Below are 20,300 nucleotides of genomic sequence, written 5' to 3'. Positions count from 1 at the left end.
TCTCTGTTTCTACTATGGGAATGTGACTTTATAAGCCACCTGCAAATGGAAAAAAATCATTTCTATCACTGTCCCGTTCTTTCTTGTATCATTCAGGCCTGGCCATGGTTATCATGCACTGAATACTTTGTATTTGGATTACTGCAGAGTGGTCTACATGCGGCTGCCCTTGAAGACCATTTGGAAGCTTCAACTAGCTTTGTGCATTTGTTCAGATGTTGGAAGCATCTGATGCCACATGAATAGCCTGTCCACTCAGCTTGCTGCAAGTGTGGTTCCTAAGACCAGGACTATGGAACAGCATAAGCAGGGAATGAATTGTACCCAGTAAGGGAGTCTTTCATTTTTCCAAACTTTCTACTATCCTTACCAAGCTTTGCTGCCTTCCCCTCTCCTTTTTTTTGCCTTTCTTTGGTAAGTTAACCTGTGTATTAAGAACATAAGAAAAGCCCCACTGGATCAGGCCATAGACCCATCTAGTCCAGCTTGCTGTATCTCACAGCGGCCCACCAAATGCCCCAGGGAGCACACCAGATAACAAGAGACCTGCATCCTGGTGCCCTCCCTTGCATCTGGCATCCTGACAGCCCATTTCTAAAATCAGGAGATTGCACATACACATCATGGCTTGTAACCCGTAATGGATTTTACCTCCAGAAACTTGTCCAATCCCCTTTTAAAGGCATCCAGGCCAGATGCCATCACCACATCCTGTGGGTAAGGAGTTTGAACTATCCTTACACTCTTTTCTGCATTCCTTTGATGTTATCCCAACATCTAATCAATATTCTTGACTTTTTTTATAGCTTAACCTGCCTGGTCTCCATTTATTCAAAGAGTGCATGTTACAAAGTCTCTCAAACTATCTCATTCTTCTCCTGTTTGATTTTATGGGACTTCCCAGCTTTTTGGGCTTCCATGTTTGGGGGCCTGGGAGAGGGGGTTTCTTGAGGGGCCTCCTTACATCTGGACACTCTAAGTTTGGCTGTGCACTTCTTATTGCCAGTTTATTCCAAATTTACTTAGTAAAATGGATGGAGGAGGGAAGGAGGTATCAGTTGCTAACCTTGAGGCACTGCACACTTCTTGCTCTCCATCTAGCTCTACTCTCCACATGAAACCATTTACGCCCTAAGGCAAACTGGCATAATGAATAAGCAGAAAATAGTCTGTGAAGTTTCCCTGCCCCGTGGGACTAGAAGCTCAATCCTATCCAGAGCCTACAGCATTGAATTTTGCAATCCACTGCCATAAGTCCTGGTCCAGAGCTGTAAAAGTTGTGTGCTACCATGTACTTTGGAGCTACTAGCACAAATAGATGGAGGCACTGAGTGGTGAGTGCACACCAGTGGCTCCCGCAGCCCACACCAGGGTTGAAAACAGTGGAAACAGGACCAGTTCAGGGAAGGATAAGGGCAGGAAGTGAACCAAACTTGGGGCAGTCAGGGATGGGAGGGGAGGATCTCAATGGCAGCTGCACACACCAAGATCCTATCCCACTTGTCTTCACCAGACATGCTTCCTGTATTGACCCACTGGCAGCCATGCATCATTTGGACAGGTGAATAAAAATCATCTTCATTTACCTCTGCCTGTGCCAGTGGCATCATTAGAGGGGTGCAGGTTGCACCAGGTGATGCGCACAGGGGGGTGACACCACAACTCACCAAAATTTCGAAAACCTTGGAATTTTTGAATAATGCCATCATAGCACCATATCAATCGATGCATAATTTTATGCAGAATACAACGTAATAAACAGCATTGAAATATCTCTATTCTATTAAACGTTATTGCAAAAAACCCAGTGGGGGCAGGGTGTTGGTACATCACCACACTCACTACCTGGAGATTGCCCCACCCACTGCATGGGAGGAGGTCCATCATAGGGTGACGTGCTGGCCTCCCGCATCAGATGTCACAAATCCTAGTGACGCCACTGGCCCGTGCATCTGGTCACCTCACCATCATAGCAGGCAGCGTGCACCCTCTCAGGGCTGCAGCATTGCTCAGCCTGGTGTGGGATAGGACTGGGCCATAAATGAACAGGAAAGTGCTGCCTGATGAGGTCTATTGTTCCAAGTGGAGAAAAGAAGCAGGGAAAAAGTTCACTTCTCTGCTAGTTCCCAGATGCTTACCCTTCATCACAGGTGTAATGTACAGTGGAACCAAGAAGAATGTCATCTGTAATAATCGACCGGCCATTTTCTGGATCTCCTGGATAACCACATGATCTTCCTAGCACAAAACAGGACAAATGACATTTTCCCAAAGTTTCCTATGCATTGCCTTGAAAACAAATGCACGCACAAGGAAAGGATTACATGATGTGCTTCACCACCTACATGAAAGGCACTGAGATAACGCAAGGCTCAGACAGAATTACTTGTAGAAGCACTATTTGATTCTTTCTCCCTCCCCAATAAATAGTACAGCAATGTGAAGAGACTCACTTCTGCAGAACTCCTGAGCTTCAGCCCATTTCTGGCTTGTAAGGCAAGTCACAGATGCCCTCAAGCCAGGATGTTTAGCGTAGCCTGGTCGGCATACGTAGTTCACGGTGGTGCCAACAGGAAAGGAATTATTCTCTTGATACTTATTGGCTAACTCTGCAAAGCTTAACCTCATTGGAGGACCACAGCTCCCTACTGATAAAGAGAAAGACAGAGGAAAACAAGTCAGTGGCTTCTATGAAACTCTGCAATGTGCCTTCCTGCGGTTCTGACCTTTGGGCTTATCCCCGGTTCTTCCACATCAGCACTTCCTGGAATCTGGAAATGAGCCTTCCTTCAGTGAGGTAGTGATAAACTAATAATGCTTTCTGAATAGACAAACAGGCATACAAATCCCACGAATCCTGTCAATGTTATCATGACAGTTGCAAATGGCGCCATGTGGCACCAGTAATGCTTAGTCAGTGGTTGAATTTAAATGTTACAGTTCCAGTTGTTTACTCCCAAATCAATTCTCCTTCTTTAATTTCCTTGCAAAACACTCCTTGCCCTTCCAGCACAAACCATTTTCATCCTAAATCCCCTATACCAAATTATATTCCTCTTCTCCTAATTAATTTTTCCATCAGTTATACAACCAGCCCCTTCCTCCAAGAAAAGGAAAATCTCTTTATTTTTTACTCTTTAGTCAATGTGCTGAACTTCAAACTTCAAGCCCAGCATAGTCTGATCCTATGCATTGATTTTGAGCTGCCAGTCCAGGCTCCAACTGAAAGAGATGTGTGAACAAAGGAACTTAAATTCAAAAAGAGGCAGCCAGGCCTTTCATATTCCCCCATGAGTACCAGTGTAGCATCACTCCCTGCTCCCCTACTGCATGATCCATGCTGATCAATGGGTCAGGCACACGCACTATGCTCAAAAGGAAACCAATTTTGCATCTTGGAGACATACTGGTTCCAATGACCTCACAAACATCAAATGGGATTTATTCAGTTCATACGAACTCATACATGTTTTGCCTTCCTTGCCCTTAAGATGGTGTTCATCGGAATTGCTGGGGGAAGAGATATTTATGCTCTGGAGAGGGAGGTTTGGCATGTGACACAGGAAAAGAAGCTGGTAACACCAACAGATAAGAAAGTTACCTTCGCAGCGAGGGGCAGGGAGATTCCATGTGCCGGATGCTGTGCAATAAAGAGTTGCTCCTCCAGTAAGAGTGTAGCCAGGCTCACAAGTGTAATTCACAAATATTCCATCCCTGAAAGCTGATGATTCATGGTAGCTGTAAGTTGCATTGTCAACATGTGGGGGTGCATGGCAGCGCACCACTGAAAGGGGAAGGAGAGAAGGTGACTGTGGAAAGGTAAATTAAAGATATGCTTGACCTTGAAGGAATCACAAATATTAGCCATATGTATTCAGTGAGGCTTTTTCTAAACACCTCCTTCCAAAAAGTCCAAAAGTCAAAATAGAGCTAATCTTTGGAACTGTAGTTTCAATGCAGAAGAGATCAGGAAAAACTCAAGTAAACATAAATTTTCATTTTTGTATTTTAGGGCCAAAAGAGACAAGTAACTTACCTTTACAGCGAGGGGCTGGGGAAGACCATGTGCCAGAAGCCATGCAATAAACAGTTGCCTCTCCAATAAGAATGGAGCCAGGATCACATGTGTATTTCACAGTCGTTCCATTGGTAAATACTTTTGCTTCCATATTGCTACGTGTTCCATTTAGGATATCGGGTGGTGCCTGGCATTGCACCACTGAAAGGAGAAGGCAGAATTTTACTGTGCAGGGTCAGTCAGGGTGTGAGTTGTGCTCATTCAGTGCAAATGATTAATGCACATGAAATACTACCAATCCATAACCAGCATGAAACTGGGACCTGTATCTGTACCTTTCAATAGTACAGTGCTCCCCCACTTCCAGAAATCTACACTGAGAAATATAATGCTCTGGAACCAGTAACAACTGTAATTGGAATACCTTTTCAGTTGTCCTACTCACTGCACTTCCAAATTTGAACTAAAGTACTGAACCAGGAGTGCAAGAAGCTCTCATGCAAACACATTCTAAGCACACTCCTTCCCACTAGATACAGTTCAAGAACTGAGTGCAACTCAGCAAGAGATTGTAGACAATAATAAGCAACTGAATTCAGCCAAGTTCAGGTTGCTTTGAGGAAAAACATGTATCCATACCAATATTTATTTATTTATTTATTTATTAGATTTGTATTCCGCCTTTCTCCCCGAAGGGCACCCAAGGCAGCTAACAATCAAGTTAAAATGCAAGGCAAGAGATAAATATTTAAAATACTAAACACTTAAAAACAATTAAAACAAGATAAATCTATATCCCAAGGAGAAATCCATGGCTGTGCTAAGTAACTGCAAAGAAAATCAGAAAAGGGGATACAGAGTTAGACTCAACAGGGGTGTGCTGGAGTCAGCTATACCCAAGTCACCAGGCAAGTCCCAAGTTGTCGACCCTCTGACTCTACTCTACTTGTGAGTCATAATGGCGGCAGTTGAGACTCGTCCTGAGCCATTTCTAGAGTCATTTTTACTCGAGTCCGAGTCTTATGAGAAAAGAAGTCGCTGTGTGAGTCAGGCATGGCTTTGCAGAAAAATGGGAGGTGCTGGTAGGTGTGTGTGTGTATCAGAGTTCTCACTGAATACTACCCTGATGCTCCCATCCCATCTGCAGTCAGTGATGTGCTGAATTCCTTCACTTCAACCACCAAGTACTCTCATATTAAGAATAATTTGGTGCTTGTGTACACCCCAGGCCTGAGGAACACACAGGAGAGCAGCAGGTTTGTTGCTGCTTCTGCAGTGCCAAATGCAAAGTCAGCCACAAGTTTCACAGGATTGTTGTGAGAAGAAAGCATTGCTCAATAAAAACCTGTATAGGTGATTTTAAAAAAATATATGTCTTCTCTTATAACTTATAAATAAAAATGGAACATTTTCAATACCTTCACAGTGAGGCACAGGATGACTCCAGTCTCCAGAAGCTGTACAGAAAATAGAGGCTTCTCCAACAAGCAAATAGCCCGGATCACAAACATAAGTTACAGACATTAGAGGTGTAAATTGTTTCTCTGCAACACCAGTGCGTTTTCCATTGGCTATGTCTGGAGGTGAGGGACACTGTGATACTGAAGAAAGCAAGAAAGCAAAATTGTAGTCCAAGAGCACAAATACACTTACTCTTAATAAGATGCTTAATTGGCTACTACAAAAATTTGAAGATATCCATTAATATCCACAGGGAACTGAAGGGAAAAGGAAACATGTGTTGTGCTGAAATAAACTACTTTACAATCATCGCAAATGCAACTAGGCCAGTGTGTGGGGCCTGGCCACCATGACAAGCAGCTGGGTCCACACAAAGATGGACACCAGATGTCCGCTGGTACAGGTAAACCAGAGCAGGGGATTGGAGGGAGATGGGGAGGGGTTGAATGGAATGAAGGGTGGATGAAATGGGATGGTGACGGGGCAGGGGGAGGGTGGATCAGACCCAGAAGGGGATGGGTTCAATGACGGTGCACATCAAATCCTGACCCCCCTTCCAAAGCCTGATTTGCCTTCATTTATCAACTTGGACTTGTGCCAGCAATCAAGCTGGCACAAGTTCAAGTTGGCAACTGCTGGAGGTTACCCCTGGGCAAGGGAACTAATGTTTCCTTACCCTGAGGGGGCCTCCAGTGACTAAAAATCCCTCGTGGGATAGAGAGGAAACCCTGCTGGTGCTGCTGCTTCGCCACTCAGGGATTGAGTTAGGATTGGACTGTGCACCTCTAGGACAGACCCTTTGGTTACCAGATGCATAAATGACACACTTGAGAAGGAACCAAACCAAATAAGTGACTTTTAGAGAATCTTTGGTTGCCATATCAAACAAGAAACCTAATCATTTGTCTGCATGATTCAGGTTACAAGTCCTCAGTTTTAGTAACACAGCAAGGGAACAAGTAGCAGGGACACCACAGAGCTGGGGAGAGGCTTTAACAAAATCCCCCACACACTCAGCATCCTGCTTAATTATCCTACCACCAAGAGACAAGGCAGGATGTGTATTCTTTCTAGCCTGCATGAAAAGAAGCCTCCCTCCACACTTGCCATCTGTAACTTTCCTGGAGGGAAGCTATTTCCCTGAGTTTGATGCAGTCCTCAAAGGACAGTAGTGGCAGTAGCACGAGATTCCTGGGGAAAGGCCCCAACATCACATTGTCCCAGATTTCAGTTAAATGTCTCAAAGCCGTACACTCTACTGTAGACTTACTGAAAACTCCCTTGAGGCATATAAGTTAAAAAATAATTATGAATAAGGAGTAATAGTGTACATCTTTAAAAGTAGGTAGGTTCATAGATTAGAGAGACAAGACCAGACAGATGCTTGACAGTATCCTTCAAGGATCCAGAATGTACTTGTCTCCTGCAGGATGGATAGACAGACTGATGGATGGATATTGTTGAACTGACAAGAGTTTCTTAATTTAAGTAGGGTGGATCCTGAAAAGGAACTCTTTTATTTTCCAACTCAGGAAATTCATACACAATCTAGGACAGTTATATCTTAATACTTGCCCAGTTCACAATGAGGTGGAGGCTCCCATGTGCCATCAACTTTGCAATAGATCTCTCCTGAGCCCACTTTTACATGGCCAGCATTGCAGTCAAATGTGACTTTGTGGTTCAAGGTGTAGGTGTTGGAACGACCAGCCACTATTCTTCCATTCTCCACTACGGGGTGTGGACACTCAGCCACTGAAAAGAAGATATGCTTTAATATCCACAGGGAACTGAAGGGAAAAAGAAAAGAATACACTTGTCTCTTCATCTGTGCTTCCTGCTAGCAATAGTACTGACTGGTGGTTCAGCTTCTGATCGCTTAGGATTACAGGTAGCTAAGGGCTCTCCCTGTTGGGCAAAACAAGGTTAGTGCTTCCCGAGATCTTTCTCCTTGAGGATTTTCCCTGCTTGAGGGTTAATTACACAAGCTAGACTTTCCGGCTCAAGCAGCAGAAAAACAAAGAATATGCAAAATTCATACCTCCACAATACACCTGGCCACTCCACACGCCATTTTTCCCATCCTTAGTAGTACAGTGAATTGAGGCAGTTCCATGCAGGGGATAGCCTTTCTCGCAGGTGTAAGTCACAGAATCCCCATAGTAGAAGTCATCTTTATGCATGCCAGTGCGCCTGCCATGGGGAACTTCTGGTGGTGGGTAGCATGGAATGACTAGAGACAGGAAAGTGTATATTGAAGTGTATATTGGACTGATTTGTTCACTCTCTGCTTAATAGCAATTGCTAGAGCCCACAAGTAAAGCCAAAGGAGCACGTAATACATGAACACAAATTTAACAATAGCCATAAATATGACCAATATGCATTATCGGAAAACAGCAACTACCATGACCTCTGGAGTCTCATCAACAGCCATGCAATTGCATAGTTCTACGCAAGCATTGCAATGCATGGAATTCATCTTCTAAAAACGTTTATTAGCGACTCCATAGCAAGCAAACCGAGGACCTTAAAGGCTGCAGAATAGGCTTTCAAGCACTGACATAAGTTCAGTGTAGCTCTGAGGTAAGGGAACAAACATTCCCTTACTTTGAGGAGAACTCTGTGAGTGCCACTCAACTGCAGGATGCAGCACATGTCCCAATGGCAGCACTATGCCAGTGCTGGAAAGCACTGACACAAGGGGTTAGGATTGTGCCCCAAGTTTCTTACATTGCTCCTTATTTAGAAGAATGTCCATTAGATAATAATTACAATGAACTTGGCTGGCAGGAAGAAATAATTCTGATTAAGTTTGATCAGCCAGAAACTGAGAAGCATTTGCTTACTTACTAAAGTTAGAATGATGCATGCCATTAAAATTTTATACCGATAATTTGGACAACAGTAGTTACATAATTGCTAACTACAAAATATATTTTTTTATCCATTTGCAGCCCAATTCTATGTGCATCTTCCACTGATGGAACAAGCATTCCATCAGTGGAAGGCCCACTCTGTTGGTGCTGCAGCTATAGCGACAATGAACACAGTAAGGCTGCTGATACTACAATCAGGAAATTATATGTGCACTACCAGAGCACCCAGCCATGGCTTGAGGAGGTGGATTGGTATAAGGCAGAGGTTCTCAAACTGGGGCATTGCAATGCCCCAGCCAGAGAAGCTCTGCCTGTGCCCCTTTAAGGGGCGGAGAGGGGGGAAATGCAGCAATTGAAAACCGGAAGTGGATCCTGGTCTTTGTTTTTAGATTTTATGGGGCTTGGGGAGCCCTGCAGGGGCTTTCCGCACCCCCCTGAGGCCAGTGTGAGCTCAGATAAGTGTAAAAAATGCCCCTGAAAGCCTTGGCACTGGCACGATTGTCCCGATACCATTCCTGCATTCCCCCATCCCCTGCACAGACTTACAGTGGCTCCCAAACTCCTGGAGAGCTTGGGAACCTCTGGTATAAGGAGTGGGCTATGGACGCAGAGGATCAGAGCAGAGGGAGGGAGGATAGGGGTGGGGATTGGAGCCACTTGGAGGCACGTTGGGGGAGAGTAGGGGGTATATAGCAGTTGCAATGCCATTGCCAATATCTTATGCTCCCTGCCCAATTTTGCCATGCTTCCTTGGGCTCATTCAGACTTGAATCAGCTAATGTGATGGAGCAGATCCAAGTGCACCCACTGGAGACCATGGCGCAATGGAGTATGTAAGTACGAATTCTGTTTACTTACCTCTCCTCGTGCCATGTCTGCAGGAAGCAGCAGAGGTGCATCAGCACTGCAGTGCCCCGCAAGCCAGCAGGGGATAGGACTGGGCCATTATTTTAAAAAACATTTATACTCCACCTTTCCCCTCCTGGAGGAAGGCACTCAAGGCAACTTACATCTTAAAAACTAAATAATGACAACAATAGGGCATTAAAATGTTTTTTTAAAAACCAAAACAAAAGAGCAAAGCCATAATGATATTAAACATTATGCCAAAATAATACAGGACAGTTAATCAACTGCAGCCAGACACTGAACTAACCCCCACCAAACCAATAAAGAGGTTTTCAGCTGTCACCAGAACACAGGCAGAAAGGGAGCCAACCTCATCTCCAATGGCAGGAGGTTCTGTGTCTAGAGTGCCCACACACAGAAGGATCTTGCTTATATTGATTCCAAACTTCACAAGCAGAACACACAGAAGCTCCCCCCCCCAAGTTCCACCCTGCAACAGCAGCTGTTCTCTACAGTATAAGACTGAGAGCAGTGAGCATTTCACTTATTCTCTGTTGAGAATTCTCTGTTATACAGTCTGATTTATGTCCCGTATCCAGCCACGGACTTCCTATGTGCTGTGTGATGCTACTTGGTAACTGTCTTGAGTCACCAGGTCAAATACACAGTATTTACTGTATGAGGTTATTCTGAATCGAGGCTTTCTGAACCAAATGACTGATGGACAAATTTGGAAAAGAGTCCATCATTTTCCATCCACATTTGGAAAATAGTCCTGTCAGTGTCTGCTCACCATGATAACTGAAAGTACTGTAGCATGTCCCCCAAGACTGTGTTCTGAGACCTTGCCTGGGGCCTTACAAAACTGGTATCAGATTACTGCCCAATCTTACATAAACCGTTCTATTGATGCCATATCAACAGAGTGCACTCTATATTCCATGGGGAAGGGAGTCCCGGAGGTCTCCTGAAAGTAAGGGAACATCGTCAACATTTGCTCCCTTAGCTTGGGGTGAGCCGCAGTTTCTCTGTTAGGTCCACTTGGACCTGGGCCAGCTCTATTGCTGGCACAGTTCTAAGTGGATTCAGGAAGGCATGTTGAGGCCAGGAAAAGGAATAGGATATTGGTGGAGCCTCTGCCACTGCCAACTGCCCCCTTCCTGCCCTCACCACACCCCCATCCCAACCCTGCTTCCCTTTCCATTCTTCCCACTCCCTGGTTTGTTCCACTTGCCTCTTGCACCAATTTATTGGTGCCGGGACATCTTTGCAAGCCTCTGTCTTATGGCTACCACCGCTAGCTGTTACAGGCAGCAGCCCAGTTGCACATGACAGCATGTCACGGTTTGTGATGCCAAAGTGGCTGCCTGGCCACGGAACAGGAGTTCCGATGGTGCAGAAGCCTGTTAGGATTGGGTCCTTAATTTTGCAGTATTCCTGGTATGCTGCAATTACACTGACAAAGAACAATATAGGAATAATATTAAGATACTTTGACTTTCAACAATTTATTTATTACTTTCCCCTAGTTTTTAACATTAACTTTTTCCAGTCTAAGCTAAGCTGCAAAATGCATGTTTAGATCTGTCAGTGAGCCATTAACACAGAAATGTTGCGGACTTTGGCAGTTTCAAAGGGTGAGTCAGATTCAGGCAGATACTTAGAATTAAAGATGTGTTCTCCTTACGTTGGCAAAAGGGAACATCACCCGTCCAAATAACCCTTCTGTTGGATATCACACACCGTCTGGAAGATACACCAATTCTCCTGTACCTGTATTGAGAGGGAAGCAGTTATGGATTGCTTGGAATCTTTTGTACATACAGCAAACAATGAACTTCTATTTTGCACGACTATCACACAGAGGGCACAATCCCAACCAGGTCTACTCAGAAGTAAGTCCTTTTTTGTTCAATGGGGCTTACTCTCAGGAAAGCAAGGTTAGGATTGCAACCAGAGACATCTTCCTTCTCTTCTAGCATCCCAGAGGTTTCTCTTAAGCTATCCAAACCTTGGTGCCACATCACCCAAATGTCCCTATTAGTTGCTATCCTAGTTTGAGCAAACAATCCAGGCCTCTTTCTGGACCATGGCAATAGAGTTTAGATGCAGAAAAACAAAAGTCCTCTTTCATCTTTTCTATCACTTATATCAGTGTTTCTCAAACTGTGGTTCGGTGGGTTGCGAGTCAATTTCACAGGTGGGTCCCCATTTTCAATATTTTATTTTTAATATATTAGACTTGATGCTACCCTGGTATGTGACTGCATTTGGGGAAATGTTACAGATCTGTACTTCTAACAGGCTACTATGTATATGCTTTTTAACAGTGATAGTCCTTTGTAAGTGTGGGTAGAATTCCAGCCTAGGATTGTTAAAAATTTTCCTGCTTGATGATGTCACTTCTGATCATGACATCACTTCCAGTGGGTCCTGACAGATTCTCATTCTAGAAAGTGGGTCCCAACGCTAAAAGTTTGAGAACCACTGACTTATATAATAGAAATGTAAGCTAATTGTACGGACTACAAAAAAGGAAGGAATTTGTAATTTGCTAGGTACTTTCACTCTACAGTGCAACCTATTGACCTTTATTTGGGAGGAAGCCCAACTACAGAACTTTGCAGCTAAATTCCAAATAAAGATACGTAGGATTAGGCTGCAAGAGGAATTAGTCCTATGGTTGCAAAACCTGATTTGAAAAATTTCCCTAACCTTTCGTAATTAACATGCAGAAAAGTGCTTCTGATACTTTCTTTTCCTGGAAGACTGAGCAATGGAGAAAGGGTTACTACAGACCCAGGCCTTTCCCTCACCAGCCCATAACACACAGCACCACCAACAGATTATGCACGGTAGGGTATGGTGGGGGGGGGGGGTGACCAGACAGCCCTGGAGAGCTAAGTAAAAATCACTTTTACTTACCTCCAGTGGGTCGCTGCAGACCTACACCACCTATTTAGGTGGCATAAATTTGAGGAGACTCAGGGGATGTTTCAGGTTGGGGAACAGGGGATAGGATCTCAGTGTATGTGGCTGCTGCCAAGTTCTACCCCTCCTTCCCCTGGCCAGCCTGCTCCCCAACCCAAACTGCCCCTGAACAGCTGCCACTGCTATCTTACCTGCTCTGGCAGGGCATCTGAGAGCCACTGCTGCACATTCCAGGACTCCAGCCATTTGCACAGGTCAGACCCTGATTTGTCTGACATGCCAGCAGTGTATGTTTTGTACTGTCAGCCCAGATTTTACAGTGGCAAATCGCAAGATCCACCACTCTAAGGCCCACAGAGTATTGGGTCATAAATGATATCTACTTAAGCAGCCTATCAGAAAAACAGCTGAAACCCTTGTGGGTTTCCCTGATGCTTACCCTTCATCACAGGTATAACTGACAGTGGAACCAAGGAGAAGATCTTTTGGTACAATCAACTGGCCATTCTTTGGTTCTTTTGGATGACCACATGATTTTTCTAGAAGATAAGAAAAATGTTGTTGTTTCAGTTTACACACAAACATTTACACACACACATATACATACATACGTACATGTGTGTGTAATGTATACACAAAGGAAGAACTGCATTCACTTATCACCTGTATAAAGACAACTGCGGTAACTTTAATATTTTGCCAAAATCTCTGCAAAAGTACTCTCTCTCTCTCTCTCTCTCTCTCTCTCTCTCTCTCTCGCTCTGTGTGTGTGTGTGTGTGTCTGTGTGTGTGTGTGTCCGTCCAATAACTAGTACAGAAATGTCAAGAGACTCACTTTTGCAAAACTCCGGAACTTCTGACCACGTCTGGTTCCCAAGGCATGTCACAGAGGCTTTTAATCCAGGGTCTTTAGCATAGCCTGGTCGGCATACATAGTTCACAGTTGTGTTCACAGCAAAGGAATTCATATCTTTAAACTTGTCAGCTAGTTCAGCAAAGTGTAACCGAGCTGGAGGACCACAGTTGTCTAAAGAATATGAAGAAAAGAAAACTTGGAGTAGTTACTGTGAAACTCTACAGTGTAAACTTACAATGTAGTAAGATAAGAGTTGGACAGCCCAGTCCTAAGGTTGGCGAGTGCCAGTGCTGTGGTCACAGAGCTGGCGTTGGGTATTATTAAAGTGCCATAAAATGCCTTTAAAGCAAGCTCTTTATGGCGCTTTAAAAGCAAGTAAGTGCCAGAAAATCAAAGTGAGCACTTTACAACACTTTTGAAGTCAGTGGCGTGGCAGGAAGGCCTGTGCCTTTAGGCACTACATCCCAACCAATGGCTGCCAGGGCAAGTAAGTGCTGTGCCAGAGGGGTGGTGGAGGGTGGAACAGAGTAGGAGAGGGGAAGGGTGGGGAGGAGGCAGATCAGGCCTGGGAGGGGGTTGGGTCAGCAGAAGAGGCCTCTGCTGTATCCTAATCCCCTTCCTGGGCCTGTAAGTCCTACGCAGGGTTACTCTGTTCTGCATCAGTGATTTAGCTTTCAACATTTAGTAAATATTCCTATACCCTGAGGAGACTGCTCAGTTCCAGTAGGATACAGCTTGGGCCCTGTGGCTCCACTGCACCAGCACTGAACAGGGTTGGGCTTTCAGATATTGTCAAACACTTATCACTGTAAGACCAGCCCAGTGGTTTAATCTACCCAGTTCCTAATCTACCCAGTTCCTATTAAGTTGGGGTAGAGAAGAGGAGGGTTTTTCCCAAGAGTCTCCAGCAACCTGGTGCCTGACACTGTTTAACTGTGTACCCTGCTAGATTCATAGGGGATTTTTGTATGATCAAGTTGACCCAGGTAGGATGCTGTTTACAGAAGGAGCGGTTTACTGTGTATGGTCATTGTATACAGTATACATTGTATACAGAAGTGGTTTTTGGCAATCCCCATGTGGGAGATGAGATACTATCACTTACTGGCTTCTGACCACAGACATGCACATCTTAATTCCTGTACAGTCCAATGCTGTGGAAGACTTCACTGAAGGAATGGGAATAAGGATCAAAACAACCCAGAGAAAAAAATACCATGGATTGAAATAACCCTACCTGTACATAAAATAACCACTAAGGGAGCAATCCTAACCCCTTATGTCAGTGCTTTCCAGCACTGACTTAGGGGCAATGCAGCTCTGAGGTAAGGGAATAAACATTCCCGTACTTTGAGGAGGCCTCTGTGAGTGCCACCCAACTGCAGGATGCAGCACTTGTCCCATTGGCACCGCTATGGCAGTGCTGGAAAGTACTGACATAAGGGGTTAGGATTGCGCCCTAAGCCTATTTTGTATGTCCCACTGAAACATCAGATCAGGGCCTCTGAGAGGAATTGTATCAGGGGGTACAAAGTTTCTTTTGGGCCCCTTCGCAAAGGGGGAGGGGTGAAACAGAGTGGGGGAGGGTTGTGATGGGCGAGCAGAATAGGGGCAGGGAGGGGCAAAGCAGGATGAGGGGAGGGTAGAGACAGCAGGAAAAGTCTTTGGAGCTCAGGTCTACCCACCCATGTGGCATCAGTAGTGTCCCCAGCATCCCCAGTCACGGTAGTGTCCCCTGCAAGCCGTACAGGCAACAAGTCTGAGTAGATAGGAAAATGTCAGATCCCAGGAAATTTCTGGGCCCCCTCCTTTGGCTCCTGGGCCCCCCTTTTGACTCTGGGCCCGGGTACAAATTACCCCCTTTACCACCCTCTCCTAAGCCCTGCAACAGATAATATAGTCATTACTTCCTCATGGCCAGCACTAGTAATGGGTGTCTCAGACACATAAGAGGATAATGACACAAAGCAGGATATAGTTAGCAGTCAACTAGGAAGTTATGGTTACTGAATAGGTTTCATTTTACATATTGAAAAAATTGTTACTGAATTGCTTTCTTTTCAATGAAAAGTCTACAATCAACTGGGACTTTTTAGAATTACCGTACTTATTTACAGGAACTCTCTTGGGAAGTTAGCCACTTTGCAGGGACTTCCTTCAAAACTTTCTTGGTTTTTTTTGTTTTGTTTTTAATTGTAGGTTCACACTAGTGTTAAAGGGATCATTGTTCCAGGGCATGGTCTGAGGACAGGCGGGAGAACCAGCATGAAACCCCCTTGTGGGTGGAGAAGCAGAGTATGTGAGCACCCTTGTGTTTGAGCTTAAGTGACTTAAGTTTGATTATGTCAAAGAGTTACCTGATTGGAGCAGTGAAAACCACCTGGCCACTCTATCCCCCCATTTTATCTAGGCAGGCAGATGATTTCACAAAGCATCAAACACTAAGTGATGTGCTTAGTTAGCTCATGTATCTGCACATTGATCTTTTGTGCGTGCTGTGCCATGCTGGCCTTTAAGAAGCTGCTCATCTGGATTTTTTTCCGAGGGGGAGAAAGGTATATTTTTGATCTGCAGTGGCTGGTTTGGCACATAATATTGGAAAAGAAGCTGATAGTGCAAATGAATAAGAACCTTACCTTCACAGCGAGGGGCTGGGAGATTCCACATGCCGGATGCTGTGCAATAAAGTGTTGCTCTTCCAATAAGATTGTAGCCAGGCTCACACGTGTAATTCACAAATATTCCATCCCTGGAAGCTGATGACTCATGGTAGCTATAAGTCGCATTTACAACACGTGGGGGTGCATGGCAGCGCATCACTGAAAGGGGAAGGAGAGAAGGTGAAAGCAGAAAGGTAAATTGAAAATATGCTTGACCTTTATTGAATCATAAATGTTAATCACAAGTATTCAGTGAAGGTCTTATTTAGCCTGCTGTGCTCCTGTGTTTCTTCATTTCCCCACAATTGGCCACGGTAACTGTCCCTGTGCTACTCCTAGGTTGCTAGTGTGTGCAGTACGGCCATTTGTTGGATCTGCCCCTGCCCCTTTCCCTCCTTGCGTGTCAAGCTTATGTTGGACCAACATTAGGTGGAAATGGGGAAATGCCACAATAACACCTGGGTGGCAGCACACCAACACCAAGCCATCAATTCACAATTAATGGACTGTGCTGGGGTTCCCATGCTCTTGGTGGCATTAATGGCAAGGTTGTGCCAGCATAAAGTTGCATAAGTTTTAGTTTCCCCCTCCTCCTTCATGCCAGGTGGGTATGCTGTTGGTGCAGGGCCCACAGAGGGTTACACAATATTATATTATATTATATTATATTATTATTATTATATACATACTGCTTTTCAACAAAAAAGTTCACAAAGCGGTTTATAGGGAAAAATCAAATATCTAATGGCTCCCTGTCCCAAAAGGGCTCACAATCTAAAAAGATGCAAAAGAACACCAGCAGGCAGCCGCTAGAAGACACACTGCTGAGGTGAGGTGGGCCAGTTACTCTCCCCTTGCTAAAAAGAGGAGCATCCACTTGAAAAAGTGCCTCATACCCAGTTAGCAGGGGTGCTTCGTAAAGTTAAACAGGGAAAGCATTTTAGTGCAGAACCAATTTCTTAACACAAAATCGTAATGTAGCAGCCAACATTTCAGCTACAAAATCCCTTCAGTGGTGATTATCTTGATACGTGGGGAGATTCGCTGACAGTGACAGTCAAGTGATGTAAGAGGAATTCTTAGTCTCCAGTTGCCTCTTCAGTCTTGATTTTCCAAGGGCATGCCAAATGTTCAAGTTCAGTAATACTACACAGAAATGTGTCCTATGCAAAACCTTTTTCTGACTATCTCCTTCTAAGGTACAAAATCTACCAACTGTAGCAGGATTTCTCTAAACAGCATAAAGAGTTGTCCCAAAATCTTAGTTTCCGATGCAGAACTGATGAGAGAAATTCAGGTGAATGTTCATTTTCATTTTCAGATTTGTATCTTCTTGAATTCTTAGGGCCAACATGAAGAAGGAACTTACCTTTACAACGAGGGGCTGGGGAAGACCATGTGCCAGATCCTGTGCAAAAAACAGTTGCCTCTCCAAGAAGAACAGACCCAGGATCACATGTGTATTTCACAGACATTCCACTGGTAAACAATGTGGTTTCCATGTTGCTGCGTGTCCCATTCTGGATATAGGGTGGTGTCTGGCACTGCACAACTGAAAGAGGAAGAGAGAAACCTATGTGCAGGACCGGCACAAGGTCAACCAAATAGGGCAGAGGTTCCCAAACTCTTTAGACTGGCAGCTCCCTTGACTTACTGCCATTGGACGTGGCTCCCCATTGGGGCTACAATCCTATACATTGTATAATACGGTGGGTTTCCATATGGTTTCTGTGCTTCCTCAGGGAGCCATGGCTCACAGTTTGGGAACCACTGAAACAGGGCAATCACTGTGGCCTCAGGAGGTCCCAAGGGCCTCTCACAATTATGCATGTAATTGTGCATCCAGTCCCCTTGGATATAGTTCAGGAATGGAATGCCATCGAACATGAGATTTACTGGGGGAAAGCACCTTAATAAAGAGTTGAATTTAGCTGAATGTAATCTGCTTAGAGAAAAAGCATTTATCTATAGCAATATAATTTGTACCACAAGATGAAAACCATGACAACCCCAAAAAGCTGCAAAGAAATTATAAGGTGGACTGAGTTGCCAGAACACGTGTCTAAAAACGCTGCAAATAAAGTCCTTGTGCAGTGTAAAATATTAATAATTTAGGTTCTGTATGAGATTAAAGCAATCTGTAACACACATTGGGGAGGTAATCTATTCTTGTTTATTATGAACAAAGGCATTTATTTATTCCAGTTGTTTTGGTTTTTTTCTCCACACAATCTACCCTATACTATACTGAATGGCTTCAAAAGAAGATAAACTTTGCTGAACAATGACCTCTGGAAATGTTACATAATTACTTTATTCCTGAAATAAGGCAATTAACAGCCCAGTCCCACCTAACCGATCCCACCTCCACCAAAGCAGCTTCTCCAGTGGAATATGCACTGTATCTTGTGGGGGTGGGGCAGTCCAGAGTAAGGAACTTGCATTTCCCTGGGATAAGGGAATTGTTATTCCCTTCCCCAGGGGTGATCCTCCACAATCCCAATGAGTCTCCTTAGAACTGTGCCAACTATTCTGCTGGCACAAGTGAGAGGAGAGTAAGGAAGAGGGGAGAGTGAATGGGGTTTGGATCTGATGCACTCTGGTGCCACCGAGATCGCCTTTATGTCCCCAATAGGATTGGGGCATCAAAATGGCTAAAACCGGAATAAAATACCTTTCAAATGCATTTTAAGGATTTTTATGTCATATAGAAACTCATTAATTAATACTTTAAACAGCACACCAGACAATGCACATCCTGTATTTAGAGAGTAGCAATGCGATTTGAATGCTACCATTTCAGTCAAAAAGCTGCCACAGACTCACCTTCACATTTAGGTGCTGTGGAGTTCCAGCTCCCAGACTCTGTACAATAAATTGTGCTCTCTCCTATCAGGTTGTAGCCAGGCTCGCAGCTATATTCTACAAGCACCCCACTAGTAAACAATTCTGATTTTTCCCTGTTGTGTTTCCCATTAGCAATCGTTTGAGGTGTGGAACACAGCACTGCTGGGAAGAGGGGGAGAAGCATGTTACATAAAAATAAAACGGATTCCATCGAAACATTTCCTGGATTACATTTCCCTGGCTTTGTGACACCCTTTTCTAAACACAATGAAGGACTGGATTAACAAATAATGATGTGCAACTTTATGGCAATACATTAAAATGAAAATATTATGTAGCTTCATAAGGAGGAAGAGGATGGCTCTTATCTCGAGAAACCATAATGGATGCCATTCCAATAACTGATTAACCTGGATGACCCATGTAATTTGCAAACATGAGTAAAAACCACCCTGATGGTGCTATTCATTTTCTATGCTTCCGGTGATCTTCACCGCTAAGTGGGAATTTGAACCTGGGGTTTCTTTGTATAAGGCCATCATGAACATTCACCGTGACAACATTTTTGATAGATGAGTTTCACACACACACACACACACACACACACACACAGAGAGAGAGAGAGAGGGGGGGGGAACCTGAGCATTGCAACTTCTTCAACATGCAGAAGAAGTCTCTCTCTCTCTCTCACTCTCTCTCTCGCTCTCTCAGTCCATGAGCATGCACATTCAGTGCCTACAAAATAGTCTTTTAACTCACAGAGGAGAAAAGACTCATAATAGTTTCTTAATTTAAGTAGAGTGGATCCTGAAAGGAAACTTAGTTATTTTGCAAGTCAGCAATTTCATACACAATCTAGGACAGTTACATCTCAATACTTGCCCAGTTCACAGTGAGGTGGAGGAGGCTCCCATGTGCCGTCAACCTGGCAATACATCTCTCCTGAGCCCACTTTTACATGGCCAGCATTGCAGTCAAATGTAACTTTGTGCTTTGGGGTGTAGGTGTTGGAACGACCGGTCACTATTCTTCCACTCTCAACTACGGGGTGTGGACACTCAGCCACTGAAAAGAAGATATGCTTTAAGACCCGCAAGGAACTGAAGGGAAGACAAAAAGGATATGCTTGTTCTCTCTTTATCTGTGCTTTTTGCTAGCAATAGTATTGACTGATGGTCAATCATTTTTGACTGATTGGCTTCCAATCACTTGCGATTACAGGTAGCTAATGGCTCTCCCTGCAGGGAAAAATGAGGTCAGTTGCTTCTGGAGATTTTTCTCCTTAAGGGTCTTCCCTGCTTGAGTGTTAACTACACAAGCTAGACTTTCCTGCTTGAGCAACAGAAGAACCAAGAACATGTGAAACCCACACCTCCGCAATACACACGGTCACTCCACACTCCATTTATTCCATCCTTCGTAGTACAGTGAATAGAGGCATTTCCAACCATGGGGTAGCCTTCCTCGCAGGTGTAAGTCACAGAAGTTGCAAAGGAGAAGTCCTCCCTGTACCTGCCAGAATGCTTGCCATGGGGAACATCTGGTGGCGGAGAACATGAAATGCCTAGAGACAGGCAAGAAGTGAATATTGAAGATTGGACTGATATGTTCTGCTGCAAAAGAAACCATTCTCAGTTTAATGGCAACTGCTGGAATCAACAATTAGACACAGTCAAGAGAGTATGTACTATTCATACGTACACCAATAATTAAAAACAACATCAAGATCTCTGAAGTTCTATAAACTACCATGCAGATTACATAATACTATACAAGCATTCCATGGACTAAACATCTTG

General features: G+C 44.2%; 2 protein-coding genes across 2 annotated transcripts in view; both read right to left on the bottom strand.

Annotated features, from left to right (window-relative positions):
* LOC136648548 (complement receptor type 1-like) overlaps positions 1-18,341 on the bottom strand; it is a 60,693-nt gene extending 42,352 nt beyond the window's left edge. Inside the window, exons 1-11 of the mRNA XM_066624663.1 lie at positions 18,329-18,341; positions 17,024-17,206; positions 15,631-15,813; positions 12,974-13,165; positions 12,578-12,677; positions 10,895-10,980; positions 7,521-7,712; positions 4,037-4,219; positions 3,602-3,784; positions 2,454-2,645; positions 2,139-2,238 (exon numbers count right to left, since the gene is read on the bottom strand). Coding sequence (XP_066480760.1) covers positions 2,139-2,238; positions 2,454-2,645; positions 3,602-3,784; positions 4,037-4,219; positions 7,521-7,712; positions 10,895-10,980; positions 12,578-12,677; positions 12,974-13,165; positions 15,631-15,813; positions 17,024-17,206; positions 18,329-18,341 — 1,607 coding nt within the window. The remainder of the gene's footprint in view (positions 1-2,138; positions 2,239-2,453; positions 2,646-3,601; positions 3,785-4,036; positions 4,220-7,520; positions 7,713-10,894; positions 10,981-12,577; positions 12,678-12,973; positions 13,166-15,630; positions 15,814-17,023; positions 17,207-18,328) is intronic.
* A 116-nt stretch (positions 18,342-18,457) lies between these two features.
* LOC136648546 (complement receptor type 1-like) overlaps positions 18,458-20,300 on the bottom strand; it is a 46,944-nt gene continuing 45,101 nt past the window's right edge. Inside the window, exons 21-23 of the mRNA XM_066624662.1 lie at positions 19,874-20,065; positions 19,384-19,566; positions 18,458-18,663 (exon numbers count right to left, since the gene is read on the bottom strand). Of these exons, the coding sequence (XP_066480759.1) occupies positions 18,458-18,663; positions 19,384-19,566; positions 19,874-20,065 (581 nt within the window). The remainder of the gene's footprint in view (positions 18,664-19,383; positions 19,567-19,873; positions 20,066-20,300) is intronic.

The sequence above is a fragment of the Tiliqua scincoides genome, chromosome 4, assembly GCF_035046505.1.
Source record: "Tiliqua scincoides isolate rTilSci1 chromosome 4, rTilSci1.hap2, whole genome shotgun sequence".
Taxonomy (NCBI): Eukaryota; Metazoa; Chordata; class Lepidosauria; order Squamata; family Scincidae; genus Tiliqua; species Tiliqua scincoides.
Note: the sequence above shows the minus strand (reverse complement) of the source record. Positions and strands in the feature narration are given on the sequence as shown.